This window comes from Lissotriton vulgaris, chromosome 2_1 (assembly GCF_964263255.1).
Source record: "Lissotriton vulgaris chromosome 2_1, aLisVul1.2, whole genome shotgun sequence".
NCBI classification, from domain to species: Eukaryota; Metazoa; Chordata; class Amphibia; order Caudata; family Salamandridae; genus Lissotriton; species Lissotriton vulgaris.
This window is the reverse complement of record NC_141687.1, coordinates 511,364,985-511,383,033: the sequence shown is the minus strand read 5'-3', so window position 1 is coordinate 511,383,033 and position 18,049 is coordinate 511,364,985. Positions and strand designations below refer to the sequence as shown.

Here is an 18,049-nt window from a genome sequence, read left to right as displayed (position 1 = left end):
ACTAGAAGATCGGGTGCTTGACGGTTACGTGCCCGACAGCACTATTACTTTGATATATAAGAAATTGATTAATAATCGAACGGATCTGTTGGTGCGGCTCAGGGAGGTTTGGACCAGCGACGGTTTAGAGTTGGATGACGAGGACTGGCAGTCGGCACTATCCTAGCCTACGGAGGTTGCGATTCCAGCCCGCCTCCGACTCATTCAACTTAAAATCCTACATCGGATATATGTCACTGGCCCGCGCTTAATTCATATGGGTTATTCAGTGGATGGGTTATGCAAGTGTGGTTGTGGACTGGTTGGAACCTTCCTCCATATAATTTGGGAGTGTCCGGGGTGGTGGTGTTCTGGAATCGTGTACATGCTGTGATGGAAAGAGTCACGGGGGTGGCATTATTGCCCAAAGCTCGGCGTTGCCTGTTGAATGTCTGGGAACAAAATTACTATGATGTGGCACAGACCCAGTGGGCGACCCTTAGGAATATGATAGCTAAGAGACATTGTGCAGTTGTGGGGCTCCCAGCGGCCGCCCATGGTTTTGGCATGGAAGGAGAGCATGGACTGGTGTATGTTCAGGGAGAAGACTGTATGTGGCACGGGGTAGACCCAGGAAATGGAATGAAATTTGGAGCCAGTGGAACTCCTACCGTGGAAATGTATGCACGCCTCCATTCGTGGAGACCCCAGCGGTCGCACTACAAAATGTCTGCAGGGGAATGAACTTCCCTACTCTACAGACTTACCTCCATTAAACTTTACTTGGAGTAAACTGTGGGGATTGAGAATGGACAAACAACTAGGTGCAATTCTCCCCCTCTCACGCAAAACAGCAGATAGTTCATCCAGGGACCCCCGGCACAAACCGGAGACATAATGTAAAGACCTGTACAAGAGTCCAGGTGAAGACTTTCCAGTCCTCTAAGTCTTTTTTCCCCATCTGCTGGAGGCAGATTTGAAAACTAGGCCTATCAACAATTCAGGTCCCTTTTCCTTAGACTGAGTGTGCAGTTATTTGCTTGCGATTTTTTTTATGTGACATGAAGTATGACCCTCCAAGAGGTTTTTTCTGCTCGGCAGCGCTTAAGTGCTGTTTATCAAGATGGGCCACTCTCTCTTATCTAGCAGAACTTGTCTCTCACTTGCACGTCGTTAGAATGGCACAATTCTGCTCTTTCAAGTTTATGAAATTCAGTTTTGTTGCTGGATATTTTGTGAACTCACCTTTAGGACGAGGACCTTCCTGTGTCCTTTCTCTACTGGGAAAACCCACACTGGGCTTTTCAAGCAACAAGGCTGGTCATAGAGGTAGAGTAGTAGCAAGGATAGCATGGTACTCACCCACTGAACTTAACCTAAGGAGGTGTACGCTTCAAAGTTTAATTGGATTACATTGCTGTAAAAATGCTCTAGTTAATCATGCAGATCAGCACTATAAACTAAAATTTGACTTGTGCCAAAGTGGATTGTAATTTTTTAGTTTTTTAAACTGATCTATATAGCTAGAATATTTAAGACAATTGAATGGTTTAAAGACCAACAATCTGCTCTAACATTCGAATGTTCGTCCTTTTCACTCTAGAACATTTTACGTTTAGGGAGTAAAATGATGTAATAATTTAGCGATTCCCGAGGTGGAAGTCGAAAATCTTTCTAAAGCATTCGGACACACTTAGCGCTTGCTTTTAAAAACTGCACCTTATTGGGTTTCGGTATCTGGGTATTTATATCACGCTCGATCAGAGGTTGCGTTATGAGAATAACCTGGCTGCTCCGTTGAGTAGGTGTAGGGCGGACGTGGAGCGCTGGAGGTCCCTCCCTCTCTCTTTGCTCAGGAGGCCCGTTTTGTTCAAGATGATGGCGCTCCCTCGGTTCTTGTATGTATTACAAAACTCGATGGACCCGGTGCCAGGAGCCTACTTCAAGGAGATAGAGGCCCTCCAGAGGCAGCTCCTCTGGGGTGGTAGTGCGCGTATTGCTTACAGCAAGTTCACCCTCCCTTGGTACGATGGTGGGATTGGGCTTCCGGATATTCGCAAGTACTACTAGGCCTCTCAGTTGGCGGCAGTAAACAATATAGTCTATGGGATTCCAGGGGACCCGGGTTACGCTATGGACCGTGGTCAAGCCCCCGGAGGGATGATTGATAGAGCTTTATAATCTAGACCTGGCAAGTTCCACCTGACTGGTCCAAATGCACATGTGATACGGGTGTGGCACGCGGCTAATAAATGTTTAGGATGGGAGGGTACACTTACATTGGCCACCCCTCTGTTCAATTCTGAGAAGTTGGGTTGTATGTGGAAGACCAAGGGCTTCGATAAGTGGGACCTCATTGGCATTTCTAGGATTAAGGATGTCTGGGGGGAAAGGAGCTGTTCACACGTTTCAGTCCCTGGTAAAACAATATAACTTGCATCACAACGAATATTTCCGCTATCTACAGGTGAGGCATGCCCGGACTACGCTTGTCCCAAGGGTTCTCCCGGAGGCATCCCCTCTGGAAGACCGGGTTCTAGACGGGCATATGCCAGAGAAGACAATATTGTTGATCTATCGTAAACTGGTAAATTATTCCAAAGACCCACTGCTGAAGATTCGAGCTTTGTGGTGTGCAGATGGGCTAGAGTTGGACGAGGAGGACTAGACTGAGGCAGTGGCATCTCCCAAGGTAGTTGCTATTCAGATGCGGCTCAGATTGGTGCAGCTGAAGATCCTGCATAGATCTTACATTATAGGACCACGCCAGGTACGAATGGGGCGAGCTGAGAGTGGTGCCTGTAGGCGGGAGTGTGGTGAGTAAGGCACCCTGATGCATACACTGTGGCATTGTGATATGGTACAGACATACTGGGCCGGAATACATGCTGAGTTGGGGGAAGTGTTGGGAGTGGAGGTGAAGCCAGAGGCTCGGAGATGTCTGTTGAACGTGTGGGAACCATTTGATTTGAGTGTCTACCAAAAACAGTGGGTTACGTTGACGTATATGGTGGCTAAACGCAATATAGCACAACTCTGGGAAGCTAGCCAGCCGCTCCGGGTCACCAAGTGGGCGGAAGACCTTGATTGGTGTAGGTTTAGGGAAAAGTTAGTATATGTGGCCCGGGGTGCCCGCGGAAATGGAATAAGATTTGGAGAGCGTGGAATAGTCTCCGAGGTGACATTTGTGATCCGCCTGCGTCAGGCCTAGATACAACACTGCAAGAATCAGATAGACCCTAACAATCAACTGTGGAATGTTTCATTCTGTATGGTATTGTAACCTGTGCATTTGCATTGCTGACGTTTACCTGAGAGTTATTTTATGTAATTGTTTTATTGTTTAATAAAAAGATTTATAATAAAAACTGCACCTTATGCTATTTTCTAATTGCGCCTTGTGTGTCACGCTCTTACCCTCTCAGCGGATTAGGCGCTGACCGGGAAAAGACGCAGAATCTCTCAGAGCCGCCATCTTGGGGGAACCACTGTTTGCGGGGCAATTGTTTTTCGCCTTGATACTATAAATATAGCACTAATGCGCATGCGCCCACACTTGGCGATTCCTGAGGCGGAAGCCGGGAATCTTTCTAAAGCATTCAAAAACACATCTCGCTTTTAAAAACTGCACCTCGAAACTTTTTTTTTTTTTTTTTTTTTTTTTTTTTAATTGTACCTTGTGTATCATGCGCTTACCCTCTCAGCCGAGTAGGCGCTGACCGGGGACCAGGGAAAGACGCAGAATCTTTCTCGGAGCCGCCATCTTGGGGGAACCACTGCTTGAGGGGCAGTTGTTTTTCGGCCGGATACTATAAACAACAGCGCCGTTGCGCACGCGCAACAGGCGCTCCGAATACACACCAAAAGGTAAGCCCATCCGCACCCGATAGAGCTTAGAGGCAGGAAACACTGCCCAAATTAGGAACGCCGCCCTGACTACAGCTTGAATAACCTATTCCGGAACGACCCTACGTGATATTGGAATGAGAGGATTAACAAACCACTCTCCCAATATATGCTGCCCTACTAGGTTTCCTATAGCCCTCGAAGGTCCGGAGGTTTGTAGAACCGGTCTCTTCCAGAGCACTCCAGCCCCTACATGCCCCCATGACCTATTAATCAAACCTGGCCAAATTTCTAACAGCCCCAAGTACATTCTGTGTAACATACGACCTCTAGCTAAACACTAGATTGAGATATGGGATAGGATTTCCTCCCACTCCCCAGTGCTTTGTTTTGTTACTAAAAACCTGGCTAACACCAACTAACCATCCCTCCATTAACCTGGCCATCCCAGAGGGTTATAAATGTATCCACCTAGATAGCAATGCCTCCCCCAGTTTTGCCCATTCTATCACCTTTAAAAACCATCTAAAGGTGCAATGGTTGTCCACCTTAGGCAATGACAGCTTGGAATCGGGGATCTTTAAAATCACCATCTCCCCTCCGGATGCCTGGAACAGAGCATTCATCTATTGAACTCCAGGACCGAGAGCAAATTTTGTCAACTATCTGATTGAACTTATTGCCATGCAGGTCCTGGCTTCCGGTAAGTTTATCCTGCTGGGTGACTTCAATTTTCACGGGGAAAACCTTGCCAACCCAGAGGTAAATAAGCTCATCTTCAGTCTTAATCTTTTCGGTCTCTCCCAAAGGGTTCCTGGTCCTACTCACCGGGCTGAGCACGCCCTGGACCTACTTTTCACCAACATGGAGCACCATAGCAGCTATTCTCCATATCCCTTAACGTGGACTGACAATTTTATGGTCATGTTTATTTATCAACCATCATCCGTACTTATTTCTTCGGGACATTTGGAATGGAAGAAGGAACTACGCAGGCCTTGGCATAAACTTACGCTGGAATCCTTTAAGGAGGTATCTCCCCCCTACACCCCTACACAAGGGAATAGGATTCCAACAACTAATGTCTCTGGCTTACTGGAAAGTTTTAACTCCAAATTAGTGGCAGCACTAGATTTAGTTATCCCTCAAACAAATCAGAGCCCAGCCCAGCGGCGGAAATCTGCCCCCTTGTACACAGGCGAGCTGAAAACTGACAAATCCAATTGTAAGACGCTAGCGAACGATGGAGAAGTACTAAAAACTCATCGGCCGGACAAGCCTATAAATCAGCTCTATCTAGATACCATCAGAACATAAACAAGCATTCGCATTGCAATAGGTCTCGCTTTAGGAATGTTTGAGCTATTGTAAATAACACATTTTTTATTTATGTGTAGGTTTTTAAAACAGCGAAATGAATAGGTTTGTCATTTACAATGCCAATAGTTTTAACTTTCGCAAATGTGACACCTATAGCATTTGCAATGCAATGTGTTGTATTTATGTGACTTAGATGTATTGAGATTACAAATAACAAAGGGTAATTTTTTAAAATTATTAATATTTAAATACAAGTTATTGTAATGGCAATAGCTTTAACTTTTGTAAATAACTTTTGTGAAGATTATGTTCAGTATATTTTAATGTGTTCGAAAATCCAAGAACAGAAGTAAAATATGAACATCTTTTTGTGACATTTGTAATAAAGCTTGAATCATTGACAGAACATATTTGAACCAGTGGTGATGTGATAAAGTGAGGGCGATAGATAGAGGGAGGGTGATGGGGATGAGAAGGTAATCAATCATATCTGAAGAAATGTTTTTTTGCTACTTAGAACATAAAAAAAGTTTTGCACAATCGAATATTCGAGATCTTCTGGGCCCAATTATGTACATCTATCCACGTGTGGTTTGATTTTTTAGGTTTACAAAGGACCTTTTAGTACAATTCACATTAACTGCACGCTTTCAAATAAAAAAATCATACAATCTAACAGAACTTAACAAACATATTGAAGAATAATTAGGCAAAAACATCCCACTCAAAGGTGTAAGCAAGCAGATCAATGAATCATGAAATGCAGCTCAGGAGACAAACCCCAAGATTAGAAAATCTGTTTGCTGCATACGCAGATGACCCGATATTTCACTAAAGGGGCTCTCTCTATGTGGCAGGCACCACCAAAATGATAGCCAAGGTAACAAGTTAATTGCCGCAGAATGGGGACTAACGGAGGGGCCATTTTTTAACAAGCAGAATTCTGCACAGTATTTTATTTTTCGTGGGGTTTAATGGTAGTAGGAAAGTGTAACTGATGTCATGGGGTGAGTCGGTTATCTGGCAGGACTAGATAAGAAACTAAAGAAAGCTGGTTGGTGGGTAAGCATTATATTCTTCCCCTGTGATGATAGGAGTGGGCTGCATTGAATAAAAATACATAAACCAACACTAACACACAGTGAGAAGAAATGACGGTGACGGGTGGGGAGGCTGTATGAAAGCGGGCTCATGTAGAAAATAAGAAAGGCATGCAGCCCCTCCCAGTTACCCCTCAAGCCCTCTGAAGCCCCCTCCATGCCTAGGAAGTGGGAGTATGAGGGGCAAAAATGCCTCATGCTTTCTGGTAAAGTAGATTTAAAAGTAAAAGGAACAGGGCAACTTGGGGTAGGTGGGGATAATAAAACAAAGCGCAGCGGGGAAACAAAGGTTCGAGTCCCACCATGGGCTCGACATCCTGTGAATCTGTGCAAATCACTCCATCTCCCTGTGCCTAAAAATAGCACAACCTTGTTTACAATGGACTGGTGTTTAAAGTAATATACACCGGTCCAACACCTTAGACAACATGCTGGCTTTATGTAATGAGGCTACTCTGCGCAGTAAAACCTCCCGCCCTTCCGAATGCACAGCCAATGGTAGATTAAGAAAATGAAAAGCAAGATGCCTAATAAAAGGGCCGCACTAAACATCGCCGCTGCGAGGAGAATCCACTGTTACACGCTGGCTTCTACTTAGAACATTGCATTCCTCCTACGTCCCTTTAACGTTTCACAGCCTCCCCTGGGGCGGGCCTTCCACCTTCTGCGGGAAGCCCGCGCCCACAGATTGGCTGGCCCTGAGGAGCAGTGGTGACATGGGGCTCCCATGCCTGAGGGAGAGCCCTGCAGCGGCTGCACGCGTAAGGAGGACCAGAAGTGGCGGCTGAGGCCGCCGATGCAAGTGCGGGGCTCCCATGAGTAAGGAAAGCCCCGCGTGTGTCAGGTGATGCGGCTGAGATGACACCAGGGGAGTCATGAGCGTGACTGAGCCTGTAGCAGCGCAGCGACAAAAGAGCCTGGTGAGTGGGGCTTAGTTGTGGGGGAGAGGGGTGCATGTGTATGCACGTGCGCTGTCTTGCAGGAGGCCGACTTGCCTCAGAAGCGGGACAGGAGATGTGTACGTGAGTGTACACCTGCTGAAATTGTCGAAAGCTCTGCGCATGCCCATCTCCTTTCCCACTTCCGAGGCAATTCCCGAACAATAGAGCTCGCTGGCGGCAGCAGTGCATTGAACTGCTTACGCTCGACCTAACAAGGCTAGACAAACCTATATTCTGAATCAAATCGATCAGTCCAATAACTCTTCCAAAGTTTTATTCAACGTAGTTAAAGATTTTGTGTCACCTCAAGCCTGCAAACAAGCACAAGTTAAGTCTCAGGAACTCTGCGATTCAGTATTTACAACAAGGGGTGGTGAGGGACAGAGTCTCTGAATTAAGCAGAAAGCTCTCACCCAGTCAAGAGATCAGGGCTAGATCCAACACCGTTTTTTAGCTCACTGCACCATCCCAGTTTCAGAACCTGGCTGTATGCAAATTAGTCTGTTCCTGTCCCAGTGCATGATGGGAACAGGGCAAACCAAACTACAAAAGCCAATTCTTACACTGGGAAGGAAACAAGCTCCCGGGGACCGGTTTCTGGCATTACAGCCGTCTTCGGCCCGGTTTGCTTGAATCCTTATGGTGCAATGAGCAAGGGTCTCACATCTGAGAATACCCTTCCACGCTTAGGGTGGACAAAAATATTTACAACAAGGGGTGGTGAGGGACAGAGTCTCTGAATTAAGCAGAAAGCTCTCACCCAGTCAAGAGATCAGGGCTAGATCCAACACCGTTTTTTAGCTCACTGCACCATCCCAGTTTCAGAACCTGGCTGTATGCAAATTAGTCTGTTCCTGTCCCAGTGCATGATGGGAACAGGGCAAACCAAACTACAAAAGCCAATTCTTACACTGGGAAGGAAACAAGCTCCCGGCTTGTAGCCAGGTTCTGAGCTGGGATGGTGCAGTGAGCTAAAAAACGGTGATGGATCAAGCCCTGATCTGTTGACTGGGTACGAGTGTTCTGCTTAATTCAGATACTCTGTCCATCACCACCCCCTTTTCTGAATCGTTTTGTCCACCATAAGCGTGGAAGGGTATGCTCAGACATGAGTCCCTTGCTCATTGCACCATCAGGATTCAAGCAAGCCGGGCCGAAGACGGCTGTAATGCCAGAAACCGGTCCCCGGAAGCTTGTTTCCTTCCAGTAAAAGAATTGGCTTGGTAGTTTGGTCTGCCCTGTTCCCATGATGCACTGGGCCAGGGACAGACTAATTTGCATGTAGCCAGGTTCTGAGCTGGGATGGTGCAGTGAGCTAAAAAACGGTGATGGATCAAGCCCTGATCTGTTGACTGGGTACGAGTGTTCTGCTTAATTCAGATACTCTGTCCATCACCACCCCCTTTTCTGAATCTGCGATTCAGTAGCAAGTTATTTTCATGAAATAATGTCACTGATCTATTTGAACGTTTTTACCAACGAACCTCAGAACCCAGCACCAATCACTGGATCAGATGAGTTGGAAACATCATCTGCATGTTTTCGTGACTAGTTAAGCTTGACGAGATTGCTAATTTACGATCGTCTGCAAAATCGGGCTCGCCAGGCTACCCGTGTCCACCTAAAACTATGGCCCTTCTCTCTTGTAGCTGTGCGCCGGAAATTCTTAACATTTTTAACTGTTCAGTTCAATCAGTCATAATCCCTTCCGTTTGGAATGAAGCCTATGTACGTCCCATCTTGAAAAAAATCTACTGCCGACCCCCAGGTACTCAGCAATTACAGACCTATATCTCTGCTACCTTTGCTGGGCAAGCAACTGGAAACTATAATGAATAGGCAATTAAGTTCCTACCTAGAATCTAATAAGATCTTAGATCCCTCACAATCTGGTTTTCACCTAGGTTTTAGCACGGAGACAGCCATTTTGGCAGTCACTGACTCCGTGAGGCAGGTTATGGATGCGGGAGGATCAATGGTGCTGATCCTACTAGATCTCTCCGTGGCATTCAATACCATTTCCCATTGACTGCTAGTGGAGAGACTACACGCATGTGGCATCCGAGGACTAGTCCTAAAATGGCTCAAACTTCTGTCAGACAGATGCAAACCATAATGTTAGGACCATATTTGTCCCCGAAAGTTTGGCTAGATAACGGTGTGCCTCAGGGCTCCTGTTTAAGCCCCAGCACATAGTAGCCCAGCACACTTTATACACAATTTATTACAGCAAATGAGTCAAAGAAGATTCAGTTTCACGAACAAGTCGATGTTTTCAGTTTCAGTTATTCTTTATTGTTCAATCTTTAAAAACTTTTGACAGCATCACTTTTGGAACCGCCAACGTGTTTCGTCCCAACCAGGGACTTCTTCAGGGCTTGAACAGTGAAAATAGTCTATTCTGGTTTGACAGTTTCTTGTAAGTTCTTGTTGACAGTTTATGAATTCTTAATGATAATAAAATATTTCAGAGAAAGGAGTATTCTATTTGGTGACCCTTTATTTATTCACAATTGATGATTATCGAATGTCACTTTAAATCGTTTCTTCATGTGGTTAAGGCATCATGTTTGATAGTCAGAAGGTCAATTTTACATTTACCATATCCGGGTCACTACCTTGTAAAATTGACCTTCCGACTATCAAACATGATGCCTTAACCACATGAAGAAACGATTTAAAGTGACATTCGATAATCAATTGTGAATAAATAAAGGGTCACCAAATAGAATACTCCTTTCTCTGAAATATTTTATTACTATTAAGAATTCATAAGAAACTGTCAACAAGAACTTATAAGAAACTGTCAAACCAGAATAGCCTATTTTCACTGTTCAAGCCCTGAAGAAGTCCCTGGTTGGGACGAAACGCGTTGGCGGTTCCAAAAGTGATGTCAAAAGTTTTTAAAGATTGAACAATAAAGAATAACTGCAACTGAAAACATTGACTTGTTCGTGAAACTAAATCTTCTTTGACTCATTTGCTGTAATAAATTGTGTATAAAGTGTGCTGGGCTACTATGTGCTGTTAAATTGTTGAAGGTTAGGTTCGTTGAATCAGCCTTTAATTTGAGGGAGTATAGGGAATTGTGCTCCCAGCCCTTTGTTTGCACCTTTTCTGTTTACCAAAGCTGATGGGGATTTTCTAGACTAGTGCTGGCACCTTATGCTTTGATTCCCTTTCTTTTGTCCCCTGTTTAAGCCCCACACTCTTTAATGTTTGTATGGCCTCTGGTCAGAATTGTCGAACCTTTGGGTACAAAATAATTTCTTACACTGACGATACTCAGCTGCTGTTCCCAATTGGTTTGTATCCCGAAGATGAGAAAACTCTATTCTCAGCAGGTATGCTTGCCATCTCAAATTGGATGACAAATAATTGCCTCCAGCTAAACCCCAGAAGAACAGAGCTTATGCTTTTGGGTAAGGTTTCCATTATCTGGAAGGCTGATTGGTGACCTGATCAGTTGGGAGCGGCCCCAATCCAACCCACTCAGTAAAAAAATCATGGACTAAAAATCGGACCAGACCCTTAGGATGAAGGATCACATCACAACCATCATTAGTTCCTGTTACAACAGTTTACGCCTTCTACGCAAGATACTCCCTTACTGGCCATTGAAACATCGAAAAACAGTGGTCCAGGCGATGAGAAGTTGCCTTGACTACGGAAACTCACTATTGGCAGAAGTGGGCGAGACACTGCTAGCCAAGCTACAAGTGATTCAAAACACTGCGGCAAGGAGTATACTAAACCCCCCTCATGGCTACTCTGCCCTCCCTTTACTGAGAAAGCTTCACTGGTTGCCAGTGAAAAAACTGTCCTTTAAGATCTGTTGCCTTACCTTTATTGCGCTGAATGGTAAGGGTCCTCTCTACTTACAAAAGAAACTTACAAAACAGATCTCGAGTTGTAATCTGAGATCCAACTCATTAGCTCTCCTTAAGGTAACCCGTATAAGTCTTAGCCATACCGGGGGTAGAGCCTTTTCATACATTGCCCCTAGGTACTGGAATCAGCTCCCAATGGCCCTACGTAAATGCACTTCCTACCTGGTTTTCAGGAAACCGTTAAAAAACGTTTTTGTTCTAAGTCATACCCATCTATTGATTCAGACTTCGGTCTCTTTTTTCACTAGGTAAGCGCCGAGATGCCCCAGGGCAAGTCGTGCGCTATAGAAACATTACAGAATAGCATTTTAATGCACAGGAGGCTGCATACCCTTTATTAAAGCCTGCATCTAATTTCCTTATAACAGGCGAGTTGTGCCATGGAGTTACCTGTAATAAAGAAATGATGGAGCTGCTCTGCTGTAATAAGTTATTACAGTTGAGTTCGGACATCACAATGCCTGTGGGCAGACCAAGCAATCAAGGTGAAAGTCAGTTCACATATTACCTTTAAATAAACAAAATACCTCCAGAAATTTTAATGAAGTCCTCCACTTTTTAAACCTAGATCATGATCCCAAAAAAAAACAAGTGTTGATTCCCCATTGACCTTAGTGGGATCATCCTATTAAATGCCCGATTTCCCCCGCATTTTTAAGGCACATTGTTGACCGGTGAGGAACTCTTCCTTTTTCGGATAGGCTTCTCTAAAACGAAATAGTGATCAGCAGAAAGGAGCTATTTGGCCAACATAGTTTCTAGCATGCTACAGGATATAACAGAAAAGATAGAATCATTGAATGTTTCTACTCAATCTTATTCATAGCAGTTATTTAACCAGATTTACATTAAACGGAGTTTAATAAAATTTGCAAACATTACTAACTCCTTTTTGGGGTGCTTTATTTTTCAGCACAGATTAATTTCCACCCTCTTGTCTGCAATGAACATCAAGGATCAAGTCTAAGAATTTAAGAGGTGTGTGGGAAGGGTGATGTGATCATGAATTAAGGAATAAAATCCCATATGCCCTACATTAGAAGGATTTTGCAAGTCACCTTTAATTTCCATGCTCACCTAAAGAAATGTTTCCTTTGGCCTTACTCCTCTGTATAGTCACAGGACTTCTTGGTTATTTGCAATAGGCTTATAATGCATTGCAGGGGATGCTTGATACCATCTATAGGTCTTTTGCCTCAGACCATACCAGTTAACACTATCGGTGCGGCGCATTTTCCCGCTGTGCGCTAAACTTTTAAAAATCCCGCGGTTCATGACGAGCTCAGCTCGTCATGAGCGTACGAGAGGTGTACTTCATGACGAGCTGAGCTCGTCATCAGTGTCGAAGGGGTCAAATGTCCTTCCCTTTTTAAAAATTCAGTTTCAGGGCCTTTAACAACCAGTTTACCATTTGCAGCAGTCTAACGCTGTAATACAAAAAGACACAACACTGAACAAGAAACCACATTTTTTTTTTCATTCACGTTCAGTACGTCATAGGATACATGGAGAACTGGTACATTTAAATTTTGCACTACAGGTGACTGCATCATTACAGGTCCGAAATTAGAAACTGGTGTTATTAGCTATGTAAAGATACTGTCAATCATTTCAGAAAGGAGTCTTTTAATTTAACACAGGCATTAATTGTATAGAGCTGAACCCTAGGTTGAAATGGCTTCCTTTAAGGTTCACTTGACCAGTCTATGAATATGAAGGCATATGGAAGACAAATACATAGGAGCATGCCGTTTGTCGATTGTGTTAACTCAACATCTTATGTTTGTTTGCCTGGCCTTGCTGGAGCTGGGGAGAAGGTAATTCAGTCTGGTACTTTGTTCCACGTGCTGCCACACTTAATCTACAGCTATGCAATGCTTCTCAGGCCGCTCAAACTGGTAAGTGAAACCCACACAGCTAGTAAACAACATCAATGAGAAATGTAATTTGAATTGCTGAATTCACATAATGTCTATCAACCTATTAATTGACCGTTGTTGCGATTAACCAGTATTTTTGAAATTCTGCAAACGTGTCAGGGTCAAACTACAACAAACAGAACTGTACTGCAGTCCTCTCTTTCTTGGCTTAGCAGCAGTTAAAGTAAACTGACAGATCTTTATTTTTAGGTCTCGCTTGAGCCAGAGCATGTGCTGTTCTGGAGAGACATTTAGTAACTGGCTTTTTGAAATGCTATAAAAGGCTTTCTCTGGGCACCAGCAAGCGGTTACCAGCACAGGCGCCATCTCCCAGGCATCCTTACAGCCGCGATTACTTCCACTTTTGCGGTGCCGCCATCTGCCTTACCTCGCTCCGCTTCTCCCACACCACAGAACGCGTCCACTTTCACGGTTGTGCAGCCTGTTCATTTTATGGCTGCGCGCCCAATGCTGGTTATTGGTTTGCACCGAAGCAGAGCATGTACATCTCTTGTGGAGACAGTGGGTGTACCCTAAAAAGGTCCCCAACGTTTTTTTTTTGCAGTGCAGCTTGACAGCTCCGGAGGTAAAACCATCGCACGGTGTGCTTCCCGGTTCCAAAAATACACTCCTCCTGCGGCGCCTTCCCGCTCTCCCGAAGGCTGACACCAGAGACTCCACTCTCAGGTTCGCTGGAGCTGGATTGGTTTCCCACATTCCTGTAAAGTTTCCTTGACATACTCGTTGAGGGACGTTTCTTATAAAACCTTTTCCTGCTTTCCCTATGCCTTTCTGTTATTCCTTTCAATCGTAAACTTGAGGAATTTCCATTTGCTGCAAACAGAAGCGGGATACAAATTGGATAGTTTAACCATTTTTTTCCGGACGTGTGAAGGAAATGAGAATCCATCTGATGATATCCAGCATCTGTGATTGAGCCGAACCTCGGCTTCACCCAGTGAAAGAAGCGGAATGTGTCCTTGTGTAATTTGCAGACACTGGGAAAGTTTAGGCAGCGCCCGCACATTTTCTGTTTTCAGTCTGGAGCAGCAGCCTTCTAGTGGGAGCGGCACTTTTTTTTTTTGTTTGCACTTCCAGCTGGACTCAATGCAAAGGGCCATCAGCCATCCTTTTGTTAAAGTGTCGTCCTGGTTCGGAGATATTGGTAGCGTAACACTGGGTGCACTAGAATTATGCATCAGTGTAGTCCAAATTCTATTGCAAGAAACCGCAAATTAAGAGGGTAATAAAAAAAACATTTTTATAGCTGAATTACTTCGCTATTTTAACACGTTAACAAGTATATGGGCAAAGGTCTCCCTTCTATACCAGTTTACCACCTAAATACAGTAATCATCAACTGAAAGGTGACCTGCCTCTAGCAAAAGGTGTGCTACTGCAAGACGTGTGGTAGCGTTTTTAGTAACTTTTGATCCATTTGAGCCAGAAACTAATTTTTGTTTTGTTAAAATCTGCAAAATATGCAGAAGATGCTGGATTAGGTGGCAAGTGTGTAGAATACACAATAATGCAGATGCAGAATTGCATAGTTCCTCTGGCCCTGCCAATGCAATGCAAGGGAAGGAAATAAAGGCACACAGACTATCTCCTCACAAGTACTTTAAAATAAACTAGTATTTAGAGGCATGTTTTTCAGTTTGTTTATCCGTTATATATGAGGTATGGATGTACTGTAAGAATGTCGGATATGTCTTTATGAGTAGTTACACAAATATTGATTGACATAGAACTTCATTTTTTACTCTTTTTTGCGCTACTAATCCCAAAGTAGGGTGTCGGAGCTCTTTAAATCACACGTACATAGTTAACAAAGACCATAAATCATACAAGTGTAAATACAGTCCACACCATGCCACTTAATTCCAATCAGCATACTTTCACTCAAAGCCACACACTCCCATCCATCACAAATCAACTCAACAAGTTTTCATTCCACACCACATACTTCAACAAGAACCCACATACTACAAATCAATAACAGAAAAACATAACACACCACATACATACATCCACACCACAAAATTCAACAGCACACCACATAATTAAAATCCATTACATAACACTCCGCAAAATACCATACCACATAATTCCTCTCCATAGCACAGTCCCACTCCACATAATTCCAGTACACTAGATAAAACATACTTACTATCCACGATTCCACTGCACACCATACCACATCATTCCACTGCACACCATACCACATCATTCCACTACACACCACATACATCCACAATTCAAAACACAAGTAAAATTATTAACATTAAAAACGCCAATAGCTCTAACTCTCGCAAAAACCCATTGCATTTCGCGCTACACTCCAGCACAGAACCATCCAGAGCAGAGGGCAACCAATACCAACACATAGTCCTTTGTGGGAACATAAGACTGTCTTTAAGACTGAAACTTGTTCGGTAGTTTTGGGCTGTGTTCACATGACGTTTACAGTATCCTTAAAACCCTACACCTCGGGTACACAGAAAGGCTTATCATTATAAAGAAACACAGGGCAAACTTTGTGGTCTTTTTTGTTTTTTTAGTTTTCTATAGCTCAAACTAGACCCGAAAATATTGGGTAGCAGATTGCTTAACATAACACCAGTTTCGTTACACAAGGACAAATTCATTTCTTTTTGTTAGGCACAGGGAGATGAAGTGATTTGCCAAATATCACAAGATGTTGATCGTTGTTGCCGAGACTAAGCCAGTTCCCCAGCTTCAGGGTTGACCGCTCTAGCCGTAAGGCTACATTCGCTCTTCTAAATTTGATGGATAATGTGCTGCACGACTAAACTCTTACAAGGTCACAAAGGCGAGACCTACAGGCTATGCCAATGCTGGTTTCTTCTTGATTGCTGCAACTTGCTTCTTTGCTGCTAATAAAACTGCCCAACTCGACGAACTGTGGTAGCAAGATCTCACTTATAAACAATGAGGATCACAGGATGTAGATTTACAGAAGATTAAACTTGCAGATTCTGTGTAAAACAACTGTCACACAAGAAAGATTTTCACTATAGCTCAGCCTTTGTACAACTCGATCCCCAAAAGACCAGAGCCCAGACCTCAACAATGTGACCACTTGAGAGAGGAAGATCTATAGGACTGGCATGTATCAGCAAACAACTGTTGCCCAAAATGTTATAATGGGACTGTAGAAGGTGCCAATGAATATTGGGTCTCAGCAAGATGGTGAAAGTGGCAGTAGTTCCTGTTGACTAAGAGAACTGTTTCTAAACAAAGCTGTGAAGTAATGCATCTTGTTAAAGGGCATCACTATCACCTACACTGCAACTTCAAAGGTTACAGAAACAGCTACAGCACAAACCACACAGGAGTTAACCAGACAGGTATTAACAATGTAGGCGGAACATTCTAGTTCACTATTCAAAACAGGCAGTTACACATCTTGAAGAGTTGGGTGCTTAGTTTTAGTGCCCACATCACATGCCAATGAAGCTTCGAGTACGGTCAAGTGAGAAAAAAAAAGGAAAGCCACATAACGATGTGCAAATTTTTGGTCATTGTGGTAGAATTCTAATCCTCAAAGTTGACAGATAGCACAAAAAATAAACATGTTTTACAAAGCATACAAGGACACATTTTAGCAAGAATACTGGGAAACACCATTATGGAGGTTTCAAACACATGCTCCGGGGATGCCAGTTAAGCACCAGCTACAAAAATGCCTGGAAAAGAATGAAAAGTCGAAGATTATACAAATAACATCAGAAATGGGAGCAGATGGCCAGAGTCCAGCTTCAGGCTGTTTTTTCAACAGAGAAACGTATTTCCAAGTAGAACATGCATGCTATAATGTGGATAGAGGGTTTAAGTGCAGGCTCAGATACAGTGACATTACCCAGTTAACAGACTTCAAATGGCATACAAGGCAAAGACCTACTTTATGTAATATTACAGCTATCAGAAATGCCCGAAAACGGCAGGTTGATTTGTTGTAAAACTATACGATTATGAAACGTTGGTTGAAAACGCACAATGGGTGCACGAATGTTTATTTAGTACCCATTCAGTAGCTTTCTACTAAGGAGGTACAAGTTAGAAAGGATCTACAAGGTGCAACCAAATAAAAAGGAGATTGTGCCTGTGCAGGTACAACTTCACAAGTTTGTAACTTTCTAATTCTACGTGAACTTCAGCAAAGTTTACGATCCAAATTGTTTAACTATACTGCAGATCCAAACCTGGTCCTGGCAACATCCACATTCTCTACCTACCCCACAGTCTTCCTATTACCATCATCATGTACTCCTCCAACCAACTCCACATCTTTTACCTCCCTTGTGTCGACCACATTTCCTCCTTCCACCCTATGCCATTTGTGTGTGGTCTCCCTCATGTACCTCATCACTGCACTTGCACCCCACCTCCACATTCTCTGTATGGGTCCATCTTCGCACAAGAGACAGTCGGTGAGTGACTTGTAATATATCTTGTGTAAGCTGTAGCCTCACGGGGGGAATGATATTGTACAGGCACATACTGAAACGTCAGGGAAGGCTATTTGATAAAGTTATTCTACTTGGTGGCAGTTGTACTGCTGTGATCTTGTCAAGATCCAGCGAACAATGTCACGGTTGATATCAACTAACAACCAGTCTTTATTGATAGAGGGCTGTTCTAGAATTCCTATTGTTGGGGATGATGCCAGGTTGGGTAAAGGAACTTGATTTTTTATTTTTTGCACGGGCACACCTACTTATCAAATCCCACAAGACAAACTTATCTGGTTATTCTTTTTTCGAAAACACTTGATGTTTACTTTTTTATTTTAAAAAGCATACACACCCGAGAATTCTTCTCTCCGCATACTCTTTTCTTTTGTCCGAGAATGGTGCAGAAAAGCTGAATAATGTTCTTTCCGAGGCAAGAGGGCTAGGTAGGAACGCCTGTGAAGCGGAGCACCTGCTCATCAGTATACCACAAGAAGGTAAATGTCTGAAATGATAAAGGTGGTAAAAGGAATGTCGGGTACAAAATACCACTTAAGAAAAACCTTTAGGCTTCAGTTC

The 18,049-nt window shown here is 43.6% G+C and overlaps 1 protein-coding gene across 2 annotated transcripts in view; it reads right to left on the bottom strand.

Moving 5' to 3' along the window:
• The window catches only part of COQ10B (coenzyme Q10B), a 123,441-nt gene that overhangs the window by 95,065 nt on the left and 10,327 nt on the right, over positions 1-18,049 (bottom strand). Inside the window, exon 2 of one of the 2 annotated variants that reach the window (XM_086955421.1) lies at positions 17,826-17,975. The exons of the other annotated variant lie outside the window; for it this stretch is intronic. Within the exon in view, the coding sequence (XP_086811547.1) occupies positions 17,826-17,975 (150 nt within the window). The remainder of the gene's footprint in view (positions 1-17,825; positions 17,976-18,049) is intronic. 2 annotated transcript variants of the gene reach the window in all.